The following is a 24204-nucleotide window of genomic DNA, read 5'->3' as shown; positions in this document are numbered from 1 at the left end:
TTTTTTTTTTTGTCTGAATAGCATCTGTGTTTGTCCAAGGGGTCTCCAGAATGGTGAAGAGTATTGTGTTTACTTTCAGGAACACGTCCCATCTTTCCCATGTCTGCCAGGGACTTGGAACAGAAGTCATTACAAATCTCTTAGATTTGACGAAGTTGTAAAGAGTAAGATTGCAAAATTGCAACAAGAGTACAGAATTTAATGGAAGGCCTTTTAAAAGAGAAGGTAGCTTTGCTCTGAAACTGAACTGTAGGAGAAAGAATTTCTCTCACATACATTGCTTCTGTCTTGCTCCCTAGTCTCAGGGAAGGCATCTCCAAGGAAGCTGCCCAACAGCCAGAACCCATGATGCCAGAACTCACCTTGTCTGTGAGGGTTCCAGATCCCCTTTGATGACATCCAAGATGAAGAATGCCAGGCTTTCCATCATTCCTACACTTCCTGGGCTCTTCCTAGGCTGGCAGTCATGTTCGGGTTCTGAGTCTCCCTTCTGCTACCTCTCAGGTAGAGGCACCTCTCCCAGAGGTTCTTGACTCCCATTTCTGAGACAGACTGGCTTTGCTGGTTTTTGCCTTCTTGTCTGCGTGTGTTATAATTCCAGTTCTTTACCTTCCCAACCACAACACTTAATGGCTTGAGGATTTCTTCCAGTCTGAGACCAGACTGTTCATTCCCTGCCCCACCCCCATCATTCCCTGTTCTGTTACGTGGGTAACCTGAGAAGCTGCACTTCACATGCAGGGATCTTTTGCTGGCTTCGATTCTGGCTGCCATCAGCATGTGCTGCTCTTGGAAGTATTCTGCTTTTTGCTTCTCCTGATGCTTCCACAGCTGTACATGACCATTCCTTCAACCCTATGAGAAGCAAGCAATGCAAATAAAAAAGCACCATCCTGGTGATCAGGAAATGAGATTTTGGCTCACTTGTTCAACTGTCTTTTTCTAGGCAGTCATTGAAGCCTGAAATGATCGGTTTTCAGGGCTGATTTTCAGTGTTGATTTTGTCACAATTTTGGGTAGATTTCACAGTGGAAACAGCTTGATGAAATGCTGTTAAACACAACAGACCTCAGGCATGAGACAGGTTGAAGATGGGACTCGCCTGTATTTAGCCATCACGACCTGATGCTGCCTGATCTTACAGCAACATGGTGGTTTCCATGGCTTGAAAACACTGTTCTATTTCTGGAAACCTTAGAGGGGAGACAGAAGGTGGAGGAAAAGTGTTTACTTCCCAGGAAAGCCTCTGGTGAGGAAAGGTTGAGAGATTAAAGTGTCAAGTGACAGGGATTTCCAGCTGAGCAGCATCACTCCAGTTGTGAGGTCTGGTGAGTGGGGAATCCTTCTGGGTATGGATGAACTTTCACACCAAGTAGGTGGGAACCTCCTCTTTGGGCCAGACTTCCAGTGACCTGCAAGGGGATACTCTTAGGACTGAGAGATACTGTTTTATCCTGAGAGTCATGTGAAGTAACCCCCTGAGGGTTGTCATGGTCTGTAGGTCCTACTGTATCCCTAAAACTCTGCATGTACCACAGGTAGAGCAGCAGTTTCTGGGAGTGCTGTCCTAAGAGAGGAGGCTGTTAGGGTGCAACACATACATGAGGTCTGACCTGTTCACAGGCCTGAGAGTTTCTGCTGCTGGCACCTCCAGAGGAGGGAGGGCTGCTTCCATGTGTCACAGCCCTATTACTTCTCCCCTTTGGTGCTGGGTGAGTGCCCCCTGCGTTCCCACCTTCTGCTAATGAGAGGGAGCCTCTGGCTGAGGGGTGGCAGAAAGGGTCACTCTTTGGGGTGGGACTCGCACCTGTGCCTGTCTGCCTCCATTCTGCCATCCAGAAGTTTGTGCTCCTGATTTTCTAACTTCCCTGTAGGGACACCTCCGTGACCTGGAACAGCTTCATCACTATCAGCTCTCAGCAGACCTTGTTAAAACATCCTTACACCACCTCACCCTCTACACCATGTGTGACTTACCCCCAAGAGTTTCAGAATGCAGGAACCGTGGTGATCTTGTTATTACCTGAAATTCTCCAGGCAAGAACAAACTGTCTCCAACAGAGCTAGAGCCCAGATGGTAGGTGAGGTTGTCCTCTGGGAAAGGCACCAGAGGGAGCTCTCCAAAGGGAATCATGGCTTTAAGGAGCACAAGAAGAAACTGTTTCTTTGTCAGTTTAAGCCTGAGAAGTTAAATTGGTCTGCATCAAATGAGTGTGATCCATCTCTGCATCCACTGGGGAATGACGTCCCATGTGAGGTAGCACAACTGTCCCTGAGGCAAAGTAGTTTCTGGGCAGCCTGAAGCAGCCTTGCCTTGTTTTCCTGCACAGGCAACAAGGACTTAGGCTGTATCTGGTAAGACTGCCTCTGTCACTTACCCCAGAGCACAAGAGAACATGGCCTGGGAAGGTCCTGTGAGGGCTTCACGTCTGTCCAGAGTCTTTCCTGTAAGCTCACCTGCATGGAGGGTGTCCTGGTTCTGGCCAGGACAGGGACCATTTTTGCAGTAGCTAGGAACAGGCATATCCAGGACCCCGATGTTATTTTATACTCTCTCATGTTGTTGTTGGGGTAGGGGAACGGTACTGTCTACTGAGAAGGGCTCCTTCTGGTTGAGAGAACATCTGTTCTATTAGTAGGGCGTTCTCCTATGTGAATAATTTTGTTATACCTTTTGTTATTAGTACTGTTGCTGCTACTGTTCGCTTTCTTATTGCCTTGCTGTTTCCAGTGACTTGCTCTCATCTTGACCTTTTGTACCTCCAGTTGGAGAGGGGAGGAGCACATGGTTTTAGGAGCACTACCTTGGAGAATACCATTTCTAAACCATGACACAGCATCAGGAGAAATCTAAATGTACCAAAAGCCCTACCATGTTTAAAATCCCTCCAAATTAATTGTTTTCATCCAACTCTTGACTACATGTAAATCAGCCTGACACAGGTGGACATGCAATCAAGAGACACAAACAAACGGATACGTGAATGGGGGAGATGGACAGGCAGATGAGTTGAATTACAGATAAGAATCAGTAGAGGAAATCTGGCCAAGAATTAGACAGGTAGGACAGACCTCAGAAAGAGGAAAAGTGCCGATGAATCATTAACAGAGAGACCCCCCCAGGCAGTGTGTTTGTGATGGTGCCATTGTGAGGGCAGGAGAGGAAGAAGAGGACTGAGCTGGCTGAAGCCACAGCATGCACACAGGTATTTGGATTTCTCAGTCTCGAAAAAGCCTTTACAGAATTATGAGCAACACTTGAAAGTTGTGCATCCATTGCGGAAAATAATTTTAGAGGATAAAGTAAATAATTTAATAAAATCTAAAGAAAAATATTTTTTATTTTAACTCATACAGGCATTCTTTTAACTTTAGGAAAGTATCTTGTCCTTTAAGCAAGTGGTCTTTTTATCATCTATCAGCAGTCCTGGTTCACCAGGAGGCTGGCAAATGTGATATCCTTCTACAAAAAGGATGAAAGGAGGATCTGGTGAACTCCAGGCCTGGCCTTGGTGGCTGAGAAGGCCAAGGAGCAGACAGATCATCCTGAGTGCTTTGCTGACAACATGGGAACAGCTCAGGGGGGAGAGGTGCAAGCTGGGCTTTTTAGCCAAGGAAGGGAGGCGGGATACTGCTTTTTATCATGCCAGTGTGTTCCCTTACACAACTGGCTCAGGCCAGTAAAACTCCCCCAGCCCTGGGAAAGTAGCAGGACATTGACACCATAGCCTGAGGATTTTCATCCCTTCTGATGGGGCATAACTGGCTCAACCACACTGATGTAAGAGGAGGCTTTCATGCCTTAGGGGGTCATAAACCATCCAAAGTCCTTAAAGTGCTCCCAGACTCATTTCTGGGGCCTTCAACCAGAGGACTGTGTGTGATCCACAGTGCTGCAACGATCCACAGATACAAGACACAGTCCTCCAAAAGAAAAAGATCATCTTGGTGATCTCCCTGGGAGGAATCCGGGGCTGCCCCCATGACCACAGGGTACAAAGTGGGAGGAATCTTGGGTGGATCCCAGAAGAGAGCGTTAATTCCCAATGAGAAACGGTCATCTCAGGTTATTTTTCTTGGAGGAGCCTTGAGCTGCTACTGGGTTCTCAGGGGACTAAAGCCGCTGTGTAAACCTTCCAGGAGATGCCTGGGAGGAATCTTGGATGGGTCCTTGAGGATATAGGTCCCATGAACAGAGAAGAATCATCTTGGATACTTTCTCTGCAGAAATCTGGGGCTGCTATTTGGGATTTCAGGTGCTGAAATAAAAGACAGAAACTCCAGAAGATGCATGGGAGGTGCGTCGTGTGGAACCTAGAAGATGCAATTTCCACAAAGAGAGGAAAATCATCTTGGGCAGCTTCCCTGGAGGAGTCTGAGGATGCTGCCTGGGATATCAAGTGCCTAAATTAGAGATGAAAAGACTGGGAGATGCCTGGGAGAAGTTGCAGGGAGATTCCAGCAGATACATTTTCCTTCAAAAAGAGAAAAATTATCTCAGGTAACTTCCTTGTAGGAGTCTGGGACTGCTACTCAGGATGTCAGGTTTTATCAGTATTAGTGAAAAGACTATGAGATGCTTGGGAGGAGTCTCAGCTGGATCCTTGAAGAGAGAGCTTCTACCAAAGTGCAAAACATCACAGGCATCTCCCCTGGAGTAGTCTAGGTCTACTACCTGGGATTTAAGGTCTTGAAATCACAGATCCAAAAGCCCAGGAGGTGACTGGGAGGAGTCGTGGGGTCATCCAGGATAGTTTCCTCCAGAAGAGACAAAACATCTGCAAGTAGCTTCCCTGGAGCAGCTTTGGGCTGCTACCCAGAACGTCAGGGCTCTAACAAGTAGAAGTAAAAATCTGCTTGAACCCAGCCCAACCAAACTCGTCGGAACGCAGCCGAGCCCAATCCAGCTCAGCCACTCTGCTCGAGCCGGAGCAGCGCCCCCGGCGGCCGCAGCAGCTCCTGCAGCCGGTGGCGCTCAGGCCCCGCCCAGCCGCACCCAGGTCCCCGGGAACCAGAGAGGGGTGGTTGTGGGGGGAGCAGGCATCAGGTGCAGCAGGAGCACGGTGGTGTCACCGCGGGATGGCCTCTGGTGTGAGCCAGATGACAGGAGGGGACAAAGGAGTAGTGTCCCACAGAACATCCCCCTGCCTGCCTCGCAGTGGGAATGAGAGAACCGATCCCGGTACAACCGCAGTGCTGCTCCATCCTGCCTCCATGTCTGCCCAGCCCAGAGCTCTTCTCCCTTTCTGGGATCCTCTCCAAGGACTCCAGAGCTATTCCTTAGCACCCACTCAGCACTTTTCATAGAATCGTGGAATATCCCGAGTTGGAACAACACACAAGACTCATCAAGTCTCACTTCTGGCCCTGACCAGACACCCCAACAATCCTACCCTGTCCATCCCTGAGAATGTTTGTTGTCCGAACACTTGTGAAGCTCTGGCAGCCTCGGGGCTGGGACCATTCCCTGGGGAGCCTGGGCCATGCCCAGCACCCTCTGGGGGAAGAATCTTTCCCTGATCTTCAGCTTGACCCTCACCTGGCACAGCTTAAGTTGTTCCCTTGAGTCTTGTCCCTTCTCACAGAGCAGACTGGTGCCTTCCCCTCAAGAGGAGCTGCAGTCCCTCTGGTGAGGTCCGAATAAACCAAGTGCCCTCAGCTGGCCCATGTACGACTTCACATCTAGACCTTCCACCATCCTCACAGCCTTCATTGGATACTGTCTAATAGTTTTACAATCTTCTTGTATTGAGGTACCCAAAAGCTCCTGATGCCATGCCCTCAAGGATGGCTTGCTGTGGCCTATTGAGATGCCATGACTGTGGAGGGCTCATGCCCTTTGGGATGCAGTGTCCATGGCATGAGAGGGCTGATGGTCCCTGATGCTGTGTGGGGTCAGTGTGATCATCAGACATATGTGCAAACTGGACCTGTCTGACCACCCAGTGCAGCCCATACTCTTCCTCCCACTGTCTCCACCCTGAAAGGACTTTGGTTTCCCTGGCCATCACTACAGGCGATGGCCCTGTCTCATCATCACAATGCCCATTGGTCTCCTCCTTAGACGGTTCCTCAGTGGAGGGACATGACTCCGGGGTTGCTCCAGCCTTGCCTCACACCACACACACCACATCACACCACACACAACACCACCCATCGCAGGTAACACCAGAGCAGGAAAGGTCACAGTGGCAGGGTTGATAATGCATCCTCTGCCTGAAACCATCAATAGCCCCCAGTTCTGAGGGACCTGCTGCCTCCATGAGGGGCAGCACACATGGAAGAGTGGGACATGTCCTATTGCCAGCCCCAGACTGCCAGAAACCTTGCCTAGGGCTGTTCACTGTGGTGAAATGGAGGAACATGGGTGTCAGACCTGCTGGCTGTGTCTCCATCCTCCAGACCCACACTGCCATGGTGGGTACACGTACAGCCTCCAGCCATGGACTGCTGGTCCTGCTACACGGATGTGTATAGGGTCTCAGGCCCCCCACCTCACTGGACAGACCCACTAATGCCTTAATGAGAGCCGTCAAGTGCTTGGCCCAAGCCTGCCCAAGCGCACTAGCACAAGGAAGTCGCCCCACCACAGCCAGCTGCCCACAGGCAGGATCTGCTGGCAGGTGTGGGCAGCACCTGTGGGCACTGCCTGCCTCATGCTGGCAAGGGTTGGGCTGAGGATGGCGTGAAGCCAGTGGTACCACAGCCATCAGTATGCCCCAGGTCATGGGTGCTATCACAGCCACTGGCACCCATAGCCCCTGATTCCTCCCTCCCTAAAAGCTGCACCTGCCTTCTACCACCCATTTATTTAAAGAAACTGAAAATTAAAACCACACCTGGGGCCAGCACAGACCCATGGAGCCCAGCTCCAGCCACTGGAAACTCCCAGGTCCCACCAGGTAGCTGGGGGAAAAGACAACCCAGTCCCCAAGCACAGCTCTCCCTTCCCTCACTGCAGGAGGGGTGTGCAGTCTCTTCGGTTTGGCTCATGGCCAAAGGGGTCTAGTACCACTCTCCATGGATGTGAGAGCATGGAATAGGCAGGAAGAGCAGCCCAGGCCTCACTGCTGGAGCTGGAGGTTAGTGTGCAGCAGCCACTCAATGGTTTCCAGCAGGTAGGCCATGCCATAGTGCCGGGCAATGTTCTGGAAGACACTGACATGGTCCATGAAGGCCTGGGGAGAAGAGAACAGGGAAGGAAGGATGAGGCTATGATGGACTGGCTGTGCAGAGCTGGCCAGAGGGCAGCTTAGCAGGTGCCACAAGATGTAAAGTTAGAGCAGAGGCAGAGGAGGCACAGGGCACCTTAGGGCTCCTCACTGAACTGCTGGGCTGGGCAGGTATTGAAGTACCTGGGAGGAGATGGTGAGGGCGAAGTCTCCAGCGCAGCTGCAGTACACAGGCATGTGTGTCTCCTTCACAGCATGACACTTTTTGCACACCTGGAGGCCAAGGAGGTTCAGGTGGGTCAGGAGATGAGACTGAGCCCCTCTGTCAGCGGCAAAGTGAATGTATCCAGGCACAGATGACGACAGGAATGGGCAGAGCGGGGGGATCCCTTTGCTTACCAGGTCCTGCAGCATGAAGGCCATCAGCTTCTTCTGCAGGGCTTCCACCAGTGCCATCTCGATGGCAACGATATCGTACTGCACATGGCAGTTGGGGCAGTGCCAGCTGGGTAGCACCAACCTGTCCTAGGAGCAGAGAGGAAGGTGAGCACCACAACTCCCATGCACTGGGATGGTGGAACTTGTTTCTGGAGAGTTCAGAACATAAGCCAAAGCCCTAGCATGCTCAGATCCATCACATGCAGCTAGAAAAGAACAGAAAACTGGCTTTAAGTGAGGATGATCATGGGCAGCAGGCAGAGCTCCAAGACAAAGGAGATAAAGAGATAAAGTGGGTAAGATGATTGGCTGACCTCCAGCACTACTCTACTGGGGCCTCTATTATCCCCAGTGGAGGAGGGAGGCTGTACCTGGGAAAGGGAAGGGTCCTTGCACAGGTCCAGGTCCCTGCAGAAATTGCAGTTCCTGCAGATGACTTCAGGAAGCACATAGGAGCGGCAAGGGTCTTGAAACTGGGCTGCTTCTGAGAACTCGCCCACCTCGATGAGGCGCAGCAGGTCCCGGCGTAGTTTGTTCACCTGGTTAGTTATGTTGGCATCCAGGGAGAGGACCTGTGAGGATAAAAACCAGGTGAGCCAAGCAGCAGAAACTGTTCTCAGCAGGACAGCTCAGATCTGTGATCCTCATATGGATTCAGGGCACAGTAAATTGGTTGTAGGTCCCTCCTGGGAAAAGCTGCAGCAATGGATAAGGACCAGAATGTCAGTTCAGACCCTAGTCCTTCAGACAAGGGGCCTGACCCACCCCCACTGACCTTGCAAACGTATTTGATGAACTCCAGAGCTGGGTTGTTGAGTGGCAGGTAGGAGCCAGGCAGGACTGGGAACATGTCTGAGGGCTCTGTGGCATTCTGGGAACCAGCCATCTTCTTCTGGATCTTCTGGGTGATGGTGAAGAAGCTTTGAGTGAGCTCATTGGCCACATAATCTTGTGAGAATGTGATCATGCCTAGAGGGATGAAGTAGAGAGTGAACTGATTGGTGGCACACTGGGCAAGCAAGGTGGGTGGCTCTGCCTGCAGCAGGGCGGCCCTGAGGCTTGGCACTCACCAGGCATGGCCCTTAGCTCCCCCAGCGCCTCCTGGGACACCTGGCTAGTGCTCCTTCTCTTGATGGGGGTGCTCCCAGAGATGTTACGCTGCAGTTCCTCCTTCATGCTGTGGTACACAGCCACGATGTAGGCTGGGAAGACATAGGCAAGGCTCCACCTCCTACCCAGAGCAGGCATTGGAGGGGCACAGTGAACGCAGCATCTCCCCACACTGCTCACCTGATACAATCATCAAAAAGTAACTCTGGCAGGAGCCAGCCTGGGGCAGAAACTGTGCGATGTTCCAGCTGTTCTCCAGCAGCTCCTCCACATCTGGCTCCCCTTCCTCCTCCTCTTCTTCCCTCGCCACCTCCTCCTCCTCCTCCTCGCTCTCCTCCTCCTCCAATGCCTGCTTCTTGCTGGTGTCCTTCTGCAGGTCCCAGCAATGCCATAGCAGTTCCTCATGCCCAGCCAACACCTCCCTGCTCTGCTCCCGAGGGACAGGGTGCTTCCTATCTCTTACCTCCCCATAGTGGATGCGTGAATCCACTCTTCCCTTGATACCTCCATAATTTGCTGGGTCCATCCAGAGCAGGAACTCCCAGCAGCGGGAGAATGAGATGGTCAGAGAGTGGAAGATCTCCTTGGAGTGGATGCTGGAGGGAGGAAACTGCAGTCAGTCCCTGTTTCAGCATTGTCTCTTCTCCATGGGACACTGTGAGGAGGTGGTACTGGCCAGAAGAGAGGGGTGTCCCCTTTCCCACTGGACCCATGTCAGGGATCCCAGGGGAAGTCATGCCCAAGGACACTTGGCTCTCTGCTGTTGTGTCAAGGTGCCTATACCACAAGATGGGATGTGGACAGCCAGCCAGGGGACAAGTTGCTGGGCATCTCAGGCTCTCCTGGAGCTCTCTTCAGGATTGAATCCTATGAGTATACTTGGAATACTACCTATAGAGGGCAGCAAGGGACAGATCACTACTCTAGGCATGACAGTAAGATATCTGGGAAGCCTTGTCCCTTCAGTAGTTTTGCAAAAAAAACCCAAAAAAACCAAAAAAAACCAAAAAAAAACCCCAAAACAAAACAAAACAAACTAATAAATTCACTTCTGAGAAGCATCAGAAGGTAAAAAGTTAGGGCCTTGAGCCCTGCCCCAGCCCCACCACCCAGGAGCCTCCTCTCCAGGTGCACTCCACCTGTTGATGATGTACTCCATGTAGCTGATGGCATCCTCAATACGCCGCTTCTTGGTGCACAGGATGATGCGGTTGAAGTTGGCATAGACCACAGAGGAGCCCAGGCGCTTGAACTCGGCCACCAGCCTGCAGCAGGGCACAGGGTGTGGTCAGTGGGTGGGAAAGCAATGTCAGAGGGGCAGATGTGACCCAAAGAGGATGTGTTGATCCATCATTCTGGAGTCAACATGCAGCAACACTGGGCAAGGGAAGTCACCCAAAGAGGATGAGAGGTCCATCCGACTAACCCCACCTTTCTGGAGGATCACTTGGGTGCCAGCATCCTGATCACTAACATCACACCTCTCCATTCCCCATCCACCAGCCTGGCACACTTCAGACCTCACTTACTGCAGGAAAAGCTTCTTCATCATGTTGTGGAGCATGCGGTGCAGTGCTGGGTCATAGAGCAGGGAGGAAGGAGAGCGGAGCCAGCGGTAAAAGTGAATGACCTGGTTGTCTGCATAGACGTTGTGGTACTGCGTAATCTCCTTCACCCAGCTCACCACCATGCTCTTCAAAATCCTGCCAGCAAGTAGAGACCAGCATCACCCCACCAGCCACCAGCAACCCCTTCTCCCTTCCTGACAGGGATGTGTTTATGGACACACTAGACGATTTAGAACAGGAACTCCCTTGTTCAGCCCTTAGCACATGATCTGTGCCTCTATAACCTGGTGGAGCATGAAAAAAAGAAGAAAGCAACATCCCCACACATCTGCTGGCTGAGGCAGCAGGCAGCTCTGAGGATCTTGTGATGTGTTGGAGAAGATGCCTGCCATGCACCTGAGATCTGGATTTATACTTAGAGCACCCTACAAGCCCAACTGCTGGAGAAAAGCTAAAGCCAGGAGGGAATGAAGCAGGACTCTGAGGGGACCTGCCAGGATGGAGACCACCTGCTCTACCTCCTGCTGTTTCTCAAGCCACACCTGAAAGCGTTGGAGCAGAGTGCAGTCTCATCATAGCTGGCTGGGATGTTCACAGCTTGGTTCCCTGTTACCATGTCCTCCAGGGATGCCTGCTGAATCACATCGAAGCTAATGCTCATGCTGGAGCCTCCTTCCATGTCATTCACATGGTGGGACTGCAACACAGTGTTCACAGCCAGGCTCTGGATGTCCAGCTCCAGACACACTAAAAGCAGACACAACTGTCAGCAGGGAGGCAGGGAAAGGACCAGGAACACCCTCCCTGCTGCTGCCAGAAGTGCTTTTCACAGGTACAGGTTGTTCTAATCTATAGGTGCTACTGCAGTCAGAGGGCAGATGCTTTCATCAGCATGACTGGACCTTCATAAGTGTTGATTGAGCCTCATCTTTCAATGAAACTTGAACCTACTGACCCTCTGGGGACCACCAGTTTTCCTGGAGGCTGCAACAGTGGACCTCAGAAGAATTCATTCACTAAAGCTGCCTAAGCGAGACCAGTCCCAGCATTACCAGTGATGATGAAGTCAACTTTCCTTGGGCTTACAATATTGCAGGTGGCCTGCCAAGTGCTGCTGTCATTGGTCACTGATAAAAAAGTCCCCGTTTTTGATACCTGCACATGTTAAAGGTGAGCCTTCCCTGCTCGAGAACATGCCCCTAGCCATCCATTTCCCCCATAACCATGCTGAAACGCAATAGCTACTGGTTACTACTGTCACCATAGAGACTCTTTGGGGACTGCATCCACCCCTCTGCAGGATTCACAGAGCAGGATCCAGCTCTGTCCCATTCAGTGCTACCACCCTCCTCCCTCTTCACCTGTCGAGTAGCAGCCAGGGTTGTTGATCTCAACTGAGGCTCTCTCATCAAACTCCATGACCAGACGGTTGTCATCAGCCTCCTTCCCCCCCAGGTCGGGGCGGGCCGTGGGGGACAGCCACAACAGATGGTTGTGACGACACAGGTGGCGTGAGAAGAATAGGTCAGAGCCAAAGGTGGAAATGTCATCAGGGAGGTTCCCAATGGGGATGTGGTAGTACCTGAGGCACAGAGACATCACTAGTCATTGGCGTGAGCACGGCTGCAGGAAAAACAGAGACCCTGACCATCCCCTCAAGGGATGAGGCAGCTTCTCTGGTCCCACTGAAAGCATGGCAGTGTCAGGGGAACATGGCCACCCTGGGTACCTGCTCATCTCAAAAGCCTGGGAGAGGCAGGTGTCTAGGTTGAGATAGTGGCGGATCATGCGACGGGCGGCATGGCGCTGCCAGTCCAGGACCGAGTAGCTGATGTCATCTACCAGCCGGATGGGGACCAAGGGGAACTCCTCAATGGTGGGGATCCCACTTGCCAGCCGTTTCAGGTCCCAGTTGGACTGCACAGCCACCAACGTGGGGCCCCGGCGCTCATCCTGTACCAAGGACAAAGAGACATGTCCTAGTGCACCTCTTACTTGCTTAGCAGGAAGCTGGTGGTGTCATGCTCCCCATTCCTACAGCAGGTCCCACGGTCCTGGGACAGCACATGCCAGCATTCTTGAAGCCCCCACCCACCTGCAAAACCACCAGCTCTCCAGCTGAGCACAGGGATGAAGCGAGATCTTAAGGTGGGCCTTGCTGCTGGCACTGCCCCAGGTAAGCCCCCCACAAGCAAAACAAGCACCCACTTCTTGACCTTGGGTCCAGCAAGTTGTGTGCTGGTGTTCTTGGAACTAGTACACCAGTGCCTTCCACACCATCCTTCCCTTAGTCCCAAAGGTCTCACTGAAACCTTTCCCACACCTTCATCTCACCTTGTAGCCCAAGAGCATCCGCTGGACACCTCTGTAGATGGCATTGGGGTCAGTCTCAGCGCGCACCTCGAAGGTGTGTTTGTCTGGGGGCAACAGTTCCTTGCCCACCTTTTCCAGCAGAGCTGCACGCTCCACCGAGAACAAGGTGGTGAGGTTTGGCATCTGGTTACTTCGTACCTGGGTGCAAGAGACCAGGTCAGAGAAGGGGGAGAGTGACCCTGGGATGTGCCGTGCCAGGGGTCCTGCCAAAACATGGCAGGGATATGCAATGTATGGAGAAAGCTCCTGCTGCCTGGCCCTACCAGGGAATGGTCTGGGGTGGGAGGAACCTTTAAAGGTTGTCTAGTCCAACCCCCTGCCACAGACGGACAATACACCATCTCAGAATTGTTTAGGTTGGAAAATACCTTTACGATCAAGTCCAGCTGGTCACCCAACACTGCCAAGGTTACCACTAAACCACGTCTCCAAGTGCCACATCCTCGAATCTTTTAAATCCCTCTGGGCATGGTGACTCCACCACTGTCCTGGGCAGCTGTGCCAAGGTGTTTTGGTGTGTTTTTCCTAATATTCATCTTAAACCTCCCCTGGTGCAACCTGAGGTCAACTAGACCAGGTTGCTGCAGGCCCCATCCAACTTCTGGGGATGGGGCAGCTATAGCTTTGCTGGCAAACCTGTGCCAGGCCCTGACCATCCTCACAGAGAACAATCTTCTCCCAGTATCCCACCTAACCCTGCCCTCTGGTAGTGGGAAGCCATTCCCTGTTGCTCTGTCACTCCATCCTTTGTCCACAGATCCTTTCCAGCTCTCTTTGGGCACTGGAAGGGGTTCTAAGGCCTCCCTGGAGCCTTCTCTTCTCCTGGTTGAGCACCTCCAAATCTCCCAGCCTGTCTCCAAAGCAGAAATGTTCCAGCCTTCCTCAGAGCATATTTGTGGCCCCCTCTGAACTTGCTTCAGCAGCTCCAAGTCCTTCCCATGTTGCAAACCCCAGGGTGGGAGGCAGCTCTACATGTGGGGTCTCACCTGCGCAAGGCAGAGGGGCAGAATCCCTCCCTTCCCTGCTGCCCATGGTGTGGGGGATCACTCCAGGGGGTTTCTGGGCTGTCAGGGCACATGGCCAGGGCATGTGCAGCCATCAGCATCCCCAATTTCCCACTCTCCACAGTGCTCCTTACCTTGTCCAGCACGAAGATGGCAGCCTTGCGCTGTGAGGGGATGAAGAGGCCCAGGAGTGCCCTGCTGCCCTGGGAGCTGTGGTACAGGTAGATGTGGCGAATGCTTCCTGGGGACACAGAACACAGAGCGTCACTGGTGTCCACGGATGCCAGGTGCCCCAGGAGACCCTTTCCCAGGATGCCTCACCTGGCTCCAGGTAAGTGAACTGGGCCAGTGAGCGCATCTCCAGGTGCTCAATGTTGAAGGTTTCAGCCTCTCGCCCTGCTAGGTGCTGGACGAGCTGCCTGCTGACCATGCACACACAGCCCAGGTGGATGAGGGCACGGAAGAGCAGTGGCACCTGGAATGTTAGGGAGAGATGTAATGAAACAACTGCTACTAATCTCTTCTTGGGGGTTGCAGACCTAGAATGACCCAGATAAAACCCCACAGGGGTTTTAGCACGTATCTGAGGTGCCTTGGCATGAGTTTGGTATTATCAGCCTTGCTAAAGGTATAGAACAGGTATCTCAAAATACACATCTTCCTATCTAGGCCCAGATCCTACCATCAAGCTACTTTGGAGGACATGTGGAGCAATATCTGGGCAATTTTGCTGCTCTGCAACTTGTAGTTTGTCACTCTGAGGCAGGGGCTCCATTTGAACTTCCAGATAATTGGCATGGTGGGAGATTCACCACAGATCCATCCTGTTTTATTAACCCTGTAGCTGTCAAATCTACTGCTGGAGGAGACTCCTGAAGACTTGCTGAGGAACCTGGTCCCAAACTAGTGAGAAGCAATAAACATTTGCTGCCTGATTGCTCTTCCCTTGTGCTAGTTTTAGTTGTAGAGGCCCCTCACATCTCTTCAGCAGGATGAAGCATTCCCATCTAAGTTCCATCCCCAATGGCAAACTGTTCCCTCTCTTGCATCCTTCTGTTACTCCTGCTGCATTTTTTAGGATCATGATCAGAACTGCATTGCAGTAGTTTAGAGATCAAGACAGATCTTCCCTTGCCTAGGTCAGTATCCATCTGGGTAAACTGTGTCTCTGGGGATGAAAACTCCACAACCCTTTGGGCAACCTGCTCAACAGTATTTGCAGAATTTTTTTTCTGACATTTACACACTATTTTCATGTTTTAGGTTGTGTCTACTGCCTCCCATTCTTTCCTGGGCACCAGAGCAGAGGCTGGCTCTTCTCCAGTCTTTGCACTGAACAAAGAGTGAGCCTGAGGCCTGAGCCTCTTCTGTGCTGCACAGTCACACTCACTCAACCTCCCCTCAGATGATAGATGCAGCTACCCCATGACTATCTAAATTCCATCATATCTTTGAAACTTCTCTATGCCCTTTGTTTTACTTCAGCTGCTAATTTTAATTTCCCCTTAACTTCTTGATTTTTCACTTTCCCACTTCCTAAACACTACTAGAGTGGAGAGGACTCAGGTTTTCCTAGAAGAAGATCTATAGATATAAAGAATTTGGGGACATGCCAGTCACTTCGGACAAGTAATCTGAAGTAAGTTTTGGGTGCTGCTTACTAAACTTCAGTATGGTTTGGTGGGGACCATTTTCAATTGCTGATGGCATATATGGTTCAACGTTTTACATCACCACAGGATTTCACAGCCTCCATGCAATCACTGAGTTGTGTCTTGCCTTGAGAGACCCTTCTTCAAATTTTTCAAAAGCAGAAACTTAAGGTGAATATAAGTTTTCTTTAACTATGTCCTACTGGAAAGTTTCACAGGTTATACCAGTAACTTCAGTAACAAAAGTCTCCCAACTCTGTGATGATCTTTTTGCCCTTGCAGCCTCTTGCATCTCAGAAAGCATTTCATAACCAGTGGCACCTCTGCTCACAGCAAAGCTTTTCCTAATCAGGACTTTTCATCTATAATAATACTACAGTGCATTTCAGTACCAAACTCACCTGCCTTTATGCTCTCTTTAACTCCACTCTTACAGTGGTGCATCTACTCTGCCACTTCCATACAGGCCAGGTCTTTTCACTACAATATCGTCTTAAATTCCTGTTATCAGGTTGTTATCTGCTTGACAAACCAATATTCTCACTGGAAGCAAGCATCTCAGGTTCCCACCTTCATTTTCAGCACTGGCAAACTGAATTTTAGCCTCATTGCTTTCTACAGGATTTCTTTTATGTTGTTCTTGCTCCTCCCTATCTTCCAAGTTACATGCTGGTCTTTTTTGTAAAGCTTTTACAAACTTCTTTTAGAGGACACGACACTCAGACCTATGTATCACTCCACGTATGCTGGATTTTCCCCCATCTTTACTCCAAATGCCCCTTCTCCTTCCTGGTTCCAATACCAGCAGGCTGGCTCTGGATTAGTTTAGAGGAAGCTCTCCATTTCCTTCCCAACTCCAAATAAACCCAAATCCCTTTCTTGACATACTGTAACCCATATGCTGATATTCAGCGATTCTGACCATATAAGCATAACTACCAGTTTCCTGGGCAATGTCCAGGGGCTTGGATTTCTGATGTCCCAGTGGAACTCAGACTAACAAGCTACTGCTCAGCAACCCTTAAAAGATGAGCACCTGGAGGAGTTACCTGTGTCTCATACACTCCCTCAATGTCTGGAGCAGAGAGGTCTGCATTGATTTCATTAATGTGCTCTTGGTACATGTCTTCAGGAACAGAGTATTCGTACAAGTTGTAAACTAAGTTTGAGCGGGGCAGGATCCTGTTTACCTGCCAAAATAAGGGACAGGATTACTAGGACACATAACACCACATGGCACCACTGCCAGGACCCAGGCTGCGAGCCAGGCTAGCTCCTGGTGCTCCCTCCTAAGGAAATCAGTGGGTTATGCTCATGCAGGTTATAAACTCCTGTAACAGAAAGCTTGATTTCCAGGCAGGCTGGAAGTAGCAGAGGGACTAGGGCCTGGATGAGGAATACCCATGAGGTAGAAGAATGAAGTGTTACATGGCAGATGCTTGTAACTCCTGCTTACAAGGGAGGCGAAGTGTCTTAGCTAAGTACAAGCAAGCAGCTGTTTCCCTTTCTAGAGGGGCAGGTCCTCACCTTCCTGCAGGCTGTTCCCTCCTCAGGCTTTGGGATGCGCTGGTTGACATAGAAAACACGGGGGATGCTCAGCTTGATGCAGTGCAGGTCACTCCCTATCACTGCCCACAGCCGAAACAGCCCAGGCTGGCCGGTCTCAGCGATCTGCAAGACATGGGGCACAAGGTCAGCCTTAGGAGATCCAACACGCCCTCAGTGCTTACATCCACACTGCAGAGTGCTCTGGGGATCTACATGGTCAGCCGGTGGCTAAAAGCAAAGCAGGGGGCTTAGAGAGTCATCACTTTCAGCACTGCAGTCCGTGTGTCCTGCTACTGTCCCAGGGTACCATAAAGAAAAACTCTGCCTCAGGCTGGCCAACTAATTCCAGAAGATGTATTCCAAGTCACTCTGAAGTCCTGGATCTGCAGCTCTGAGACCTTTCTGGAGGATGAAGTGGGTGACAGAGGCTGGGCTTAGGTGGCCACACATAACAATAGTTTGTAAAAACACCTGCCTAACACCACTCCACCTCTTCATTTGTATATTGTCTGTTCGTAGGCACCACTGGAATCTTACTGGGCTCCTCAACACAGGACATAGACATACTAAATGGGAGTGAAGTGTCACAAGGAGGAAGAAGGGATTGGAGCACCTTTCATACTAGGAAAGGCTGGCAGAACTGGAACTATCCATCCCAGAGCAGATAAAGCTCAGAGGAATCTCATCCGCATATATATATCCAAAGGGAAATGCAAAGGGGATAGAATCTGACTCCTCCCAGTGGTGCCCAGTGGTAGGACCAGGCATCATGGGAACAAAGCAGAATGCACAAGGGTCCCTCTGCATGTCAGAAACTTTTTCCCTGCAAAGGTAAACCTGGTCCAGGTTGCACATGGAAGGTGTGCACTCTCCATCCTTGGAGATATTCCAGGATGTGGTCCTGGGACTCCAGCTCTGGAGGTGCTGACTGAGCAGGATGGGGGACCAGTAGGACATGAAAGCTGCCCCAGCCTCAGCAGATGTTTTTGCTATTCTGTGACTGTGGAGTGCTGAACTAGAGCTGTACCACCAGCAGATCTACCCATACATCTGAGAGTCACCAAGAATGACTCTCTAGGCACCCGTTTTCATCTGGATGTGCGTGAGTCTGAGGTTCTGTAGCCCCTCCTGGGCTTCCCAGGGCTAACACTTACATGGGGTAAGTCAGGGTTCCTGAACTTCACTGTTTGACCACAGAGTGTAAATGTGAGGCTTGTGCCCCAGGCTGCTCTGTGGCAGGTCACCTCCCTGATACCTGCACGACCTGCCAGGGCAAGTCCAGGATGCTGCGTGCTCTCCGGCGCAGGTAACTGCCCAGCCCTTTGGAGAGTGCATCACGGACTGCTCCTCCACCTGTCACTACCCCATCATCCTCCAGCCGCCGCCTCTTCCGCTGCTCCTGTCGCTGCCGAGCCTGCAACCCCCACTTCTTCTGGTGGAAGCGCAGCCAGACCAGATGCTCTTCCTGAGTGGGGTGACAGCAAGTATGAAATCAACAAAGGCTTCCCAGCCCCACAACATCACATTATACAGCCTAGCCCTCTGGCCCCCAGTCCCACATAATATTCCTGCCTCAGCTGCGAAGCCACCACCCCCCTTTTCTCCATCAGTGGTTGCTTTTCTGTCTCCTGGTTATATTTTCCCTTGTATCCCAGAGCCATGTGTGTGCAGAGTGTTTTGGAAAACCCACAGCTTGCTTCTGGAAGCACCCAAGCTGCCCAGTTGGATGAGAACAGTCCTGGGGTATCCCCTGCACAAATCTGCTTCACCTACCTTGGTGGTGCCAAAAGGGGGAGGTGGTCCCAGGATCTCCCGCCAGGACTGGGACAGCTCCAGGTCCTGGGACAGCTGTTGGCTTTCCTCTGCTGCAGGGATGCGCTTCCGCTTATTTGCTATGGGAATCAGTGGCTGACGGATCTTGACAGTCCTAAAATCCTCTATGTCACCCACCTGTGAGCTGGGTGTCCCCTCCACAGGCTGGCAGGCAAGAACCTGAGAGAGCAAGGAGAGCAGGAGGATGGGGGCTGCAAGAGAAAAGCCCCACTGGCACAGCTAGCACCTTGCCCTTATCCTCCTTACCTGTTTTTTGCCTTCTGAAATAAAGAGCTCATTGATTTTTTTCTGTTTGTACACATCATTCTTCTCCAGGAGTTTCTTATGAAGCCAGTCCGGGTGTCGGACCCGTGGCACTGGGTTCTTTACCTGCAGAGTAGCTCCAAATCACACTGAATCCCCAGCACAAATCCTTCCTCCTCTCCAGCCCCCCCACTGCCCCATACCTGCTGCAGGGCTGCAGGAATGGTGATGATTTTCTGGATGGTGCTGCCCAGTCTCTCAATGTAGTAGTCCCAGTCTAGGATCTGGGAAGAGGGCAGAGCTTGGGCAGTGAAGAAATCCAAGGAGAAGGGTCCCCAGACATAGGATCAAACATGCCAGTAGCAGCCCCACCCACCCCAGCCCCCTGCTTTGTGAGCACAGGAAGCTGCTGCGCAGGTTGTGTCTCTAAAAGGACGAGCTCCCGTCCCAGATGCAGGGTCATCTGAAGGGATGCCTCACTCACTGTACGGATGTTGAAGTCCTGCAGCGAGGGGCTCTTCAGCCATTTTCGGAGGTAGTGCTTGCGCACGCTGGGCTCGGCTTGGAAGATGGCAAGGGGAATGGCCCTGCGGAAGGCAGAGAATCTGTGTCCTAGCACCCCACAATCTACTCTCCCAGCCTGCGGATATCCCCCAGGCTTCTCCTAAACTCCTGCAAGGCCACTGGGCTGTAGGGTGTTACCCTTTACCCTGCTCATGGCCTGTGCCAGGGATCATACCTGAGATCACTTGGCCATGTATTCCAGTTCTCTCCCTTCCTGCTACCTGCCCATCCCCTCTTGGTTTCTCCCACAAGGCCAGAAGCCCTGGCGCCTCCAGATGAGGTTACCTCTCAGTGACTGGAGACCCTTCTGGTTTCTTCGAAATGATGAAGCGACAGCTCAGCCCTGCATCCTTCACCATCTGGTCCCCCAAAAACTCTGCTAGGCGCTTGGCAGTGCTGATGGAGGTGGATTTCTGCTCCCCGTAGTCCTCCAGTTTGCGTGACATGGACCGGTTCTCTGAGATGAGCTCAAACAGCTCTGAATCAGGCATGTTGGCAGCCTAAAAGACAGGGAAAAGCCCAAAGTTAGCAAGAATGAATGATCAAACTTTGCTGCTGTCAGGAACAGGGAGCACCACACACAGCTAATGTGCGATTTTACAGGGAACCTGGGAATTGCGTCCTGGTGCAGCTGCCAGTGGGATCTACAGAAAAGAGGGAGTGTGGGTTCCTGGCTTGCACCCATTTGTGCCATGGCTGGGCTGTGGCAGCACACTTTGTGTTGTGCATGCAAAATTAGGCTTACCAAGAATTTCTTGCAAAACAGCATCACAAAATTAAGGACTTTAGAGGACCAGAATGAAACATATTTTTGTCTCAAACATCATGAGTACTGCTACAGGAAAGGTGTGATTGGAGAAGGTCCCTCGGAGGTGTGGCTGTGCTGTTCTGAGCTAATTCCTTGCCACACCTCAATACTCGTGCTTAGTACCCTCTGCAACACACATCCAGAAGGGCCGGCTGTGTGCATGAAAGGGAACAAATAGGTCCCCTTCCCTCTTTTCTTTTTATCCTCTCTTTCTCTTCCACTTGCTTTGTCTCATTGTTTGCCCCAGCTCTGGACCATCCATGTAGCATGACCACAGCAAGACCAACGCAGATCTAAGGACTGGTGATATTCTTTGTTTTCTTCCCTTGCTTTGCCTGAGCAAAGCAGGGCCATCATATTCTACTTCATAATTTGTATTGAACCCTGTTCTGTGAGTGAGGAGCTTGTGTAAAGGTGTATTGTGGCTTGTTAGTCAGAACCTTTAAGGAGTGGTGCTGTGGTTCACATGCCAGCACCTCTGTGTGACAGTGTGCTGCAGCTTGTTAGCCAGTACCCTTACATATTGGTGGTCTATAGTAGTGTTGGGGGTTGGTTCTTTCCCCTTTCCCTCTGTGGAATTTTGCCCATTGTCATGCTAAGATACCTGTTGACTGGGCCCTGGTGGCAAGGGGAGGGGAGAGAGAGAGGAGAGAAACCCTGCGAGATTCAAACAGCCAGAAGAAGCGGAAGGCTCTGGCTCTCCCCATTTCCCCCGCAGAGTTCGGACGAGAAGGACGATCGCTGCCTGTGTCCCATCCCTGCCATCCCAGCACTGGGATCCATCCTCACTGCTGTCAGACCCTGCACTGCTGTTTTTCTTGCCTTAACCTGCCATCATCCAGAACTCTGCTGAGCATCAGGACCCATACCGTGAGCGGAGGGCTCTCTCCATCTCTCTCTCTCCCCCTGGGACAGCGCTGCCATCACCCCCAGCCCTCCTGCAGCTCTGCGGGACCCGCCCGCCCCCAGCACCGGGAACTGCAGCTCAGGGAAAAGGTGCCTGCAGCCAAAAAACACTGGGACTGAGTTACTGTTCTGTTTGTGGGTAATTTCATAGCTGTTGTTGTTCTAGTTTGTCTTGTTAGATATACTAGTAAAGAACTGTTATTCCTACCCCCACATCTTTGCCTGAGAGCTCCCTTAATTTCAAAATCATAATAATTTGTAGAAAGGAAGGATCACATTTTTCAGTCCAAAGGGAGGCTTCTGCTTTCCTTAGCAAACACCTGTCTTTCAAACCAGGACAAGCAGCTTGTGAACCAGCACCTTTTGAGGTGCTTATGGCGGGAGTTGAGAACTTAATTTAAGTGTTCCATACAAAATTAAGGGCTTGTTTGCTTTCACTCTTTTGGAAGTCTTCTGTAAGAACTGTCTTGTTGACTAACACTTTTTGAGTTCAAGCAGTGGGCGGGTTGCTGGAGTTAAAGTGACTATAAAATAAAACATAAGAGTTCCTGACATGTGACCGGTATCTTTGTTCAACCTGAAGAGAATTTATGATAAGCATCATGGCCCCGGACCCGTAGGTCATGACAAGGACCCAGTTAAACTCTTGTTCCCTCCCACCCCCTTGTCTCATACAATCACAGAATCATTCTCACAGAATCACAGCATCATGAAACGCCCTCTAATATCACCAAGTCAAACCATTCCCTCAGCAGTGCCAAATCCACCACTAACCCATGTACCCCCAAGTGTGACATCCACACACCTTTTAAATTCCTCCAGAGATAATTCCTCCACCACTGCCGTGGGGAGCCTGTCTGTACCAGAGCTGGACAATTGTTTTGGAGATGAAATTTTCTCCATTACTCAACCTAAACCACCCCTGCTGCAATTTGAGGCTGTTTCCTCTAATCCTGTCACTTGTTCCCTGGGAGAAGTGCCCAACGCCCACCTGGTTCCACCCTACTGTCAGGGAGTTGTAGAGTAAGAATGTCCCCCTCTGAACCTCCTTTTCTCCAGGCTGAGCCCCCACAGCTGCTCCTCATTAGACTTGCACTCCAGCCACTTCCCCAGCTCTTTTCCCTTCTCTGGACATGCTCCAGTCCCTCAATGTCTTTCTAATAATGAGGGGACAAAAACTGACCCCAGGGTTCAAAGTGCCTCACCAGTGTCCAGCACAGGGAGATGATGTGTTTCGTCACTGTAGATCAGCACTTCCAGATCCTTTCCTGTCAGGTGCCTTTCCAGACCCTCTGTCTCCAGTCTGGAGCATTCCATGGTGTTGTTCTGACCCCTGTGCAGGATCTGCCACCTGACCCTGTTGAACCTCATACTCCCGGCCTTGCCTATGGATCCAGCCTGTCCATATAATTCTGCAGGGCTTCCTGCCCTTCAGTAGATCCACACTCCCACCCAGCTCAGTGTCATCTGTGAAGTGACTGAGGGTGAAAGAGGTACAGGGGACCACTGACTCTGTACAAGTAAAGTCCAACCTCCCACAGTGCCTGACCAGCTCAGATGCTCCTTCCCAGGCTCTGCCTCGGAGCACAGATTTGCTGAGCTGTGCCTACCTTGCTGTAGAGCACATCCAGCCAATAATCAGCCACCTTGGCCACAGAAGCGTAGACCTCCTCCAGGGTGCTGCCTTTCAAAAAGGCTTCGAACACAGATGACTGGAATATCTTCACCAGCTGCAGTTCTCCCCGGCGTTTCACCTCAAACCCCTTCAGCTCGGCCAGGGACCCATCCTCATTGAACACGGCGTACCTAGGAGAGTGTGAAGAAACCTGGCCTACGCCAAGGGACACGTCCCCCAGGGCGCCACTGGTGTCCCTCCTACCAGGCTGCTTTTCCCCCATGCCTTTGTGCCACCATCCAGCATGTTTAAAGGAGCCACAGAAGCACCTGGATAATCTCAAGAATCTACAGCTTCTCTAGCAACCATTTTATCTTGGTCTGGAAAAGGACATCAGCTCTTGGCCCAGCTCATCCACACTGACTCATCAAACCACAGGGGAAGGACCTTAAAGATTATCTAGACCCACACCCCTGCCATGGGCAGGGACACCTGCCACTAGACTAGGCTGCTCCAAGCCCTGTCCAGCCTGGCCTGGAATACTGTGGGGCAGCCAGAGCTTCTCTGGGCACCCTGTGCCAGGGCCTCCCAAACCTCACAGCCAAGAATTCCTTCCCAGTATCTCATCTATCCCTGCCCTCTGGCAGTGGGAAGCCATTTCCCCTTGTCCTGTCTTTCCATCCCTTGTCCCAAGTTCCTTTCCAGCTCTCCTGGAGCTCCTTTAGGCCCTGGGAGGGGCTCTAAGGTCTCCCTGCAGTCTTCCCTTTTCCATGTGAGCACCCCCAGCTCTCCCAGCCTGGCTCCAGAGCAGAGGGGCTCCAGCCCTTGGAGCATCTCCACGGCCTCTATCCAGCAGCTCCATGTTTTCTTTGCTAAGGACACCAAACCTTGATGCAGCACTCACCAATGGTGAGAATTGACCTTAATTGGTGGAGCATTACCTTATCTGTGTGTAACTAAGGCTGGGAGATGAGAGCCCAAATGGAGAAATAAAGATACCAGGAAGAGATTTAGAAAGAAGGAAACTGTCAACTCCAATGCTGGCAGAGAACTTGAAAGGACACTGGATACAGCCATGACATACCTAAGGGAACATTCCTCCCTCTTGCCTTTTCTCTTGGATTATTTTGCCTTTTACAGCCCTGAAAATTATCTGTATGTCACACAAAAACCCAAACCACCACTGTAAGAATGATCAGTGAGGAGAGGGGATACTCAAACCTGCTTGGCCAGCCTTTCTCCCACCTGCCCACATTCCAATCAGCACAACCTTTCCTTCTTCCACCAACCACGGGGTCTGCAGCCACCTCCAGGATGTTATGCTTGGAGAGTGACTGGGAAATAAATGCCCTTTCTAAGATCCCTTAACC

The 24204-nt window shown here is 51.3% G+C and overlaps 1 protein-coding gene across 1 annotated transcript in view; it reads right to left on the bottom strand.

Moving 5' to 3' along the window:
• Positions 1-6900: 6900 nt before the first annotated feature.
• POLE (DNA polymerase epsilon, catalytic subunit) overlaps positions 6901-24204 on the bottom strand; it is a 32697-nt gene continuing 15393 nt past the window's right edge. Inside the window, exons 24-48 of the mRNA XM_062504704.1 lie at positions 22830-23025; positions 19791-20005; positions 19426-19528; positions 19145-19225; positions 18945-19067; positions 18639-18857; positions 18121-18330; positions 16845-16988; positions 16367-16507; positions 13987-14140; positions 13800-13906; positions 12623-12799; positions 12018-12241; positions 11650-11870; positions 10831-11035; positions 10250-10423; positions 9860-9985; positions 9184-9316; positions 8901-9090; positions 8681-8812; positions 8386-8579; positions 7982-8182; positions 7572-7697; positions 7356-7445; positions 6901-7178 (exon numbers count right to left, since the gene is read on the bottom strand). Of these exons, the coding sequence (XP_062360688.1) occupies positions 7065-7178; positions 7356-7445; positions 7572-7697; positions 7982-8182; positions 8386-8579; positions 8681-8812; positions 8901-9090; positions 9184-9316; positions 9860-9985; positions 10250-10423; positions 10831-11035; positions 11650-11870; positions 12018-12241; positions 12623-12799; positions 13800-13906; positions 13987-14140; positions 16367-16507; positions 16845-16988; positions 18121-18330; positions 18639-18857; positions 18945-19067; positions 19145-19225; positions 19426-19528; positions 19791-20005; positions 22830-23025 (4000 nt within the window). The 3' untranslated portion in view covers positions 6901-7064. The remainder of the gene's footprint in view (positions 7179-7355; positions 7446-7571; positions 7698-7981; positions 8183-8385; positions 8580-8680; positions 8813-8900; positions 9091-9183; positions 9317-9859; positions 9986-10249; positions 10424-10830; positions 11036-11649; positions 11871-12017; positions 12242-12622; positions 12800-13799; positions 13907-13986; positions 14141-16366; positions 16508-16844; positions 16989-18120; positions 18331-18638; positions 18858-18944; positions 19068-19144; positions 19226-19425; positions 19529-19790; positions 20006-22829; positions 23026-24204) is intronic.

Source organism: Cinclus cinclus, chromosome 17, assembly GCF_963662255.1.
Source record: "Cinclus cinclus chromosome 17, bCinCin1.1, whole genome shotgun sequence".
NCBI lineage: Eukaryota > Metazoa > Chordata > Aves > Passeriformes > Cinclidae > Cinclus > Cinclus cinclus.
The sequence above is the reverse complement of the archived record's forward strand: the minus strand, read 5'-3'. Positions and strand labels throughout refer to the sequence as shown.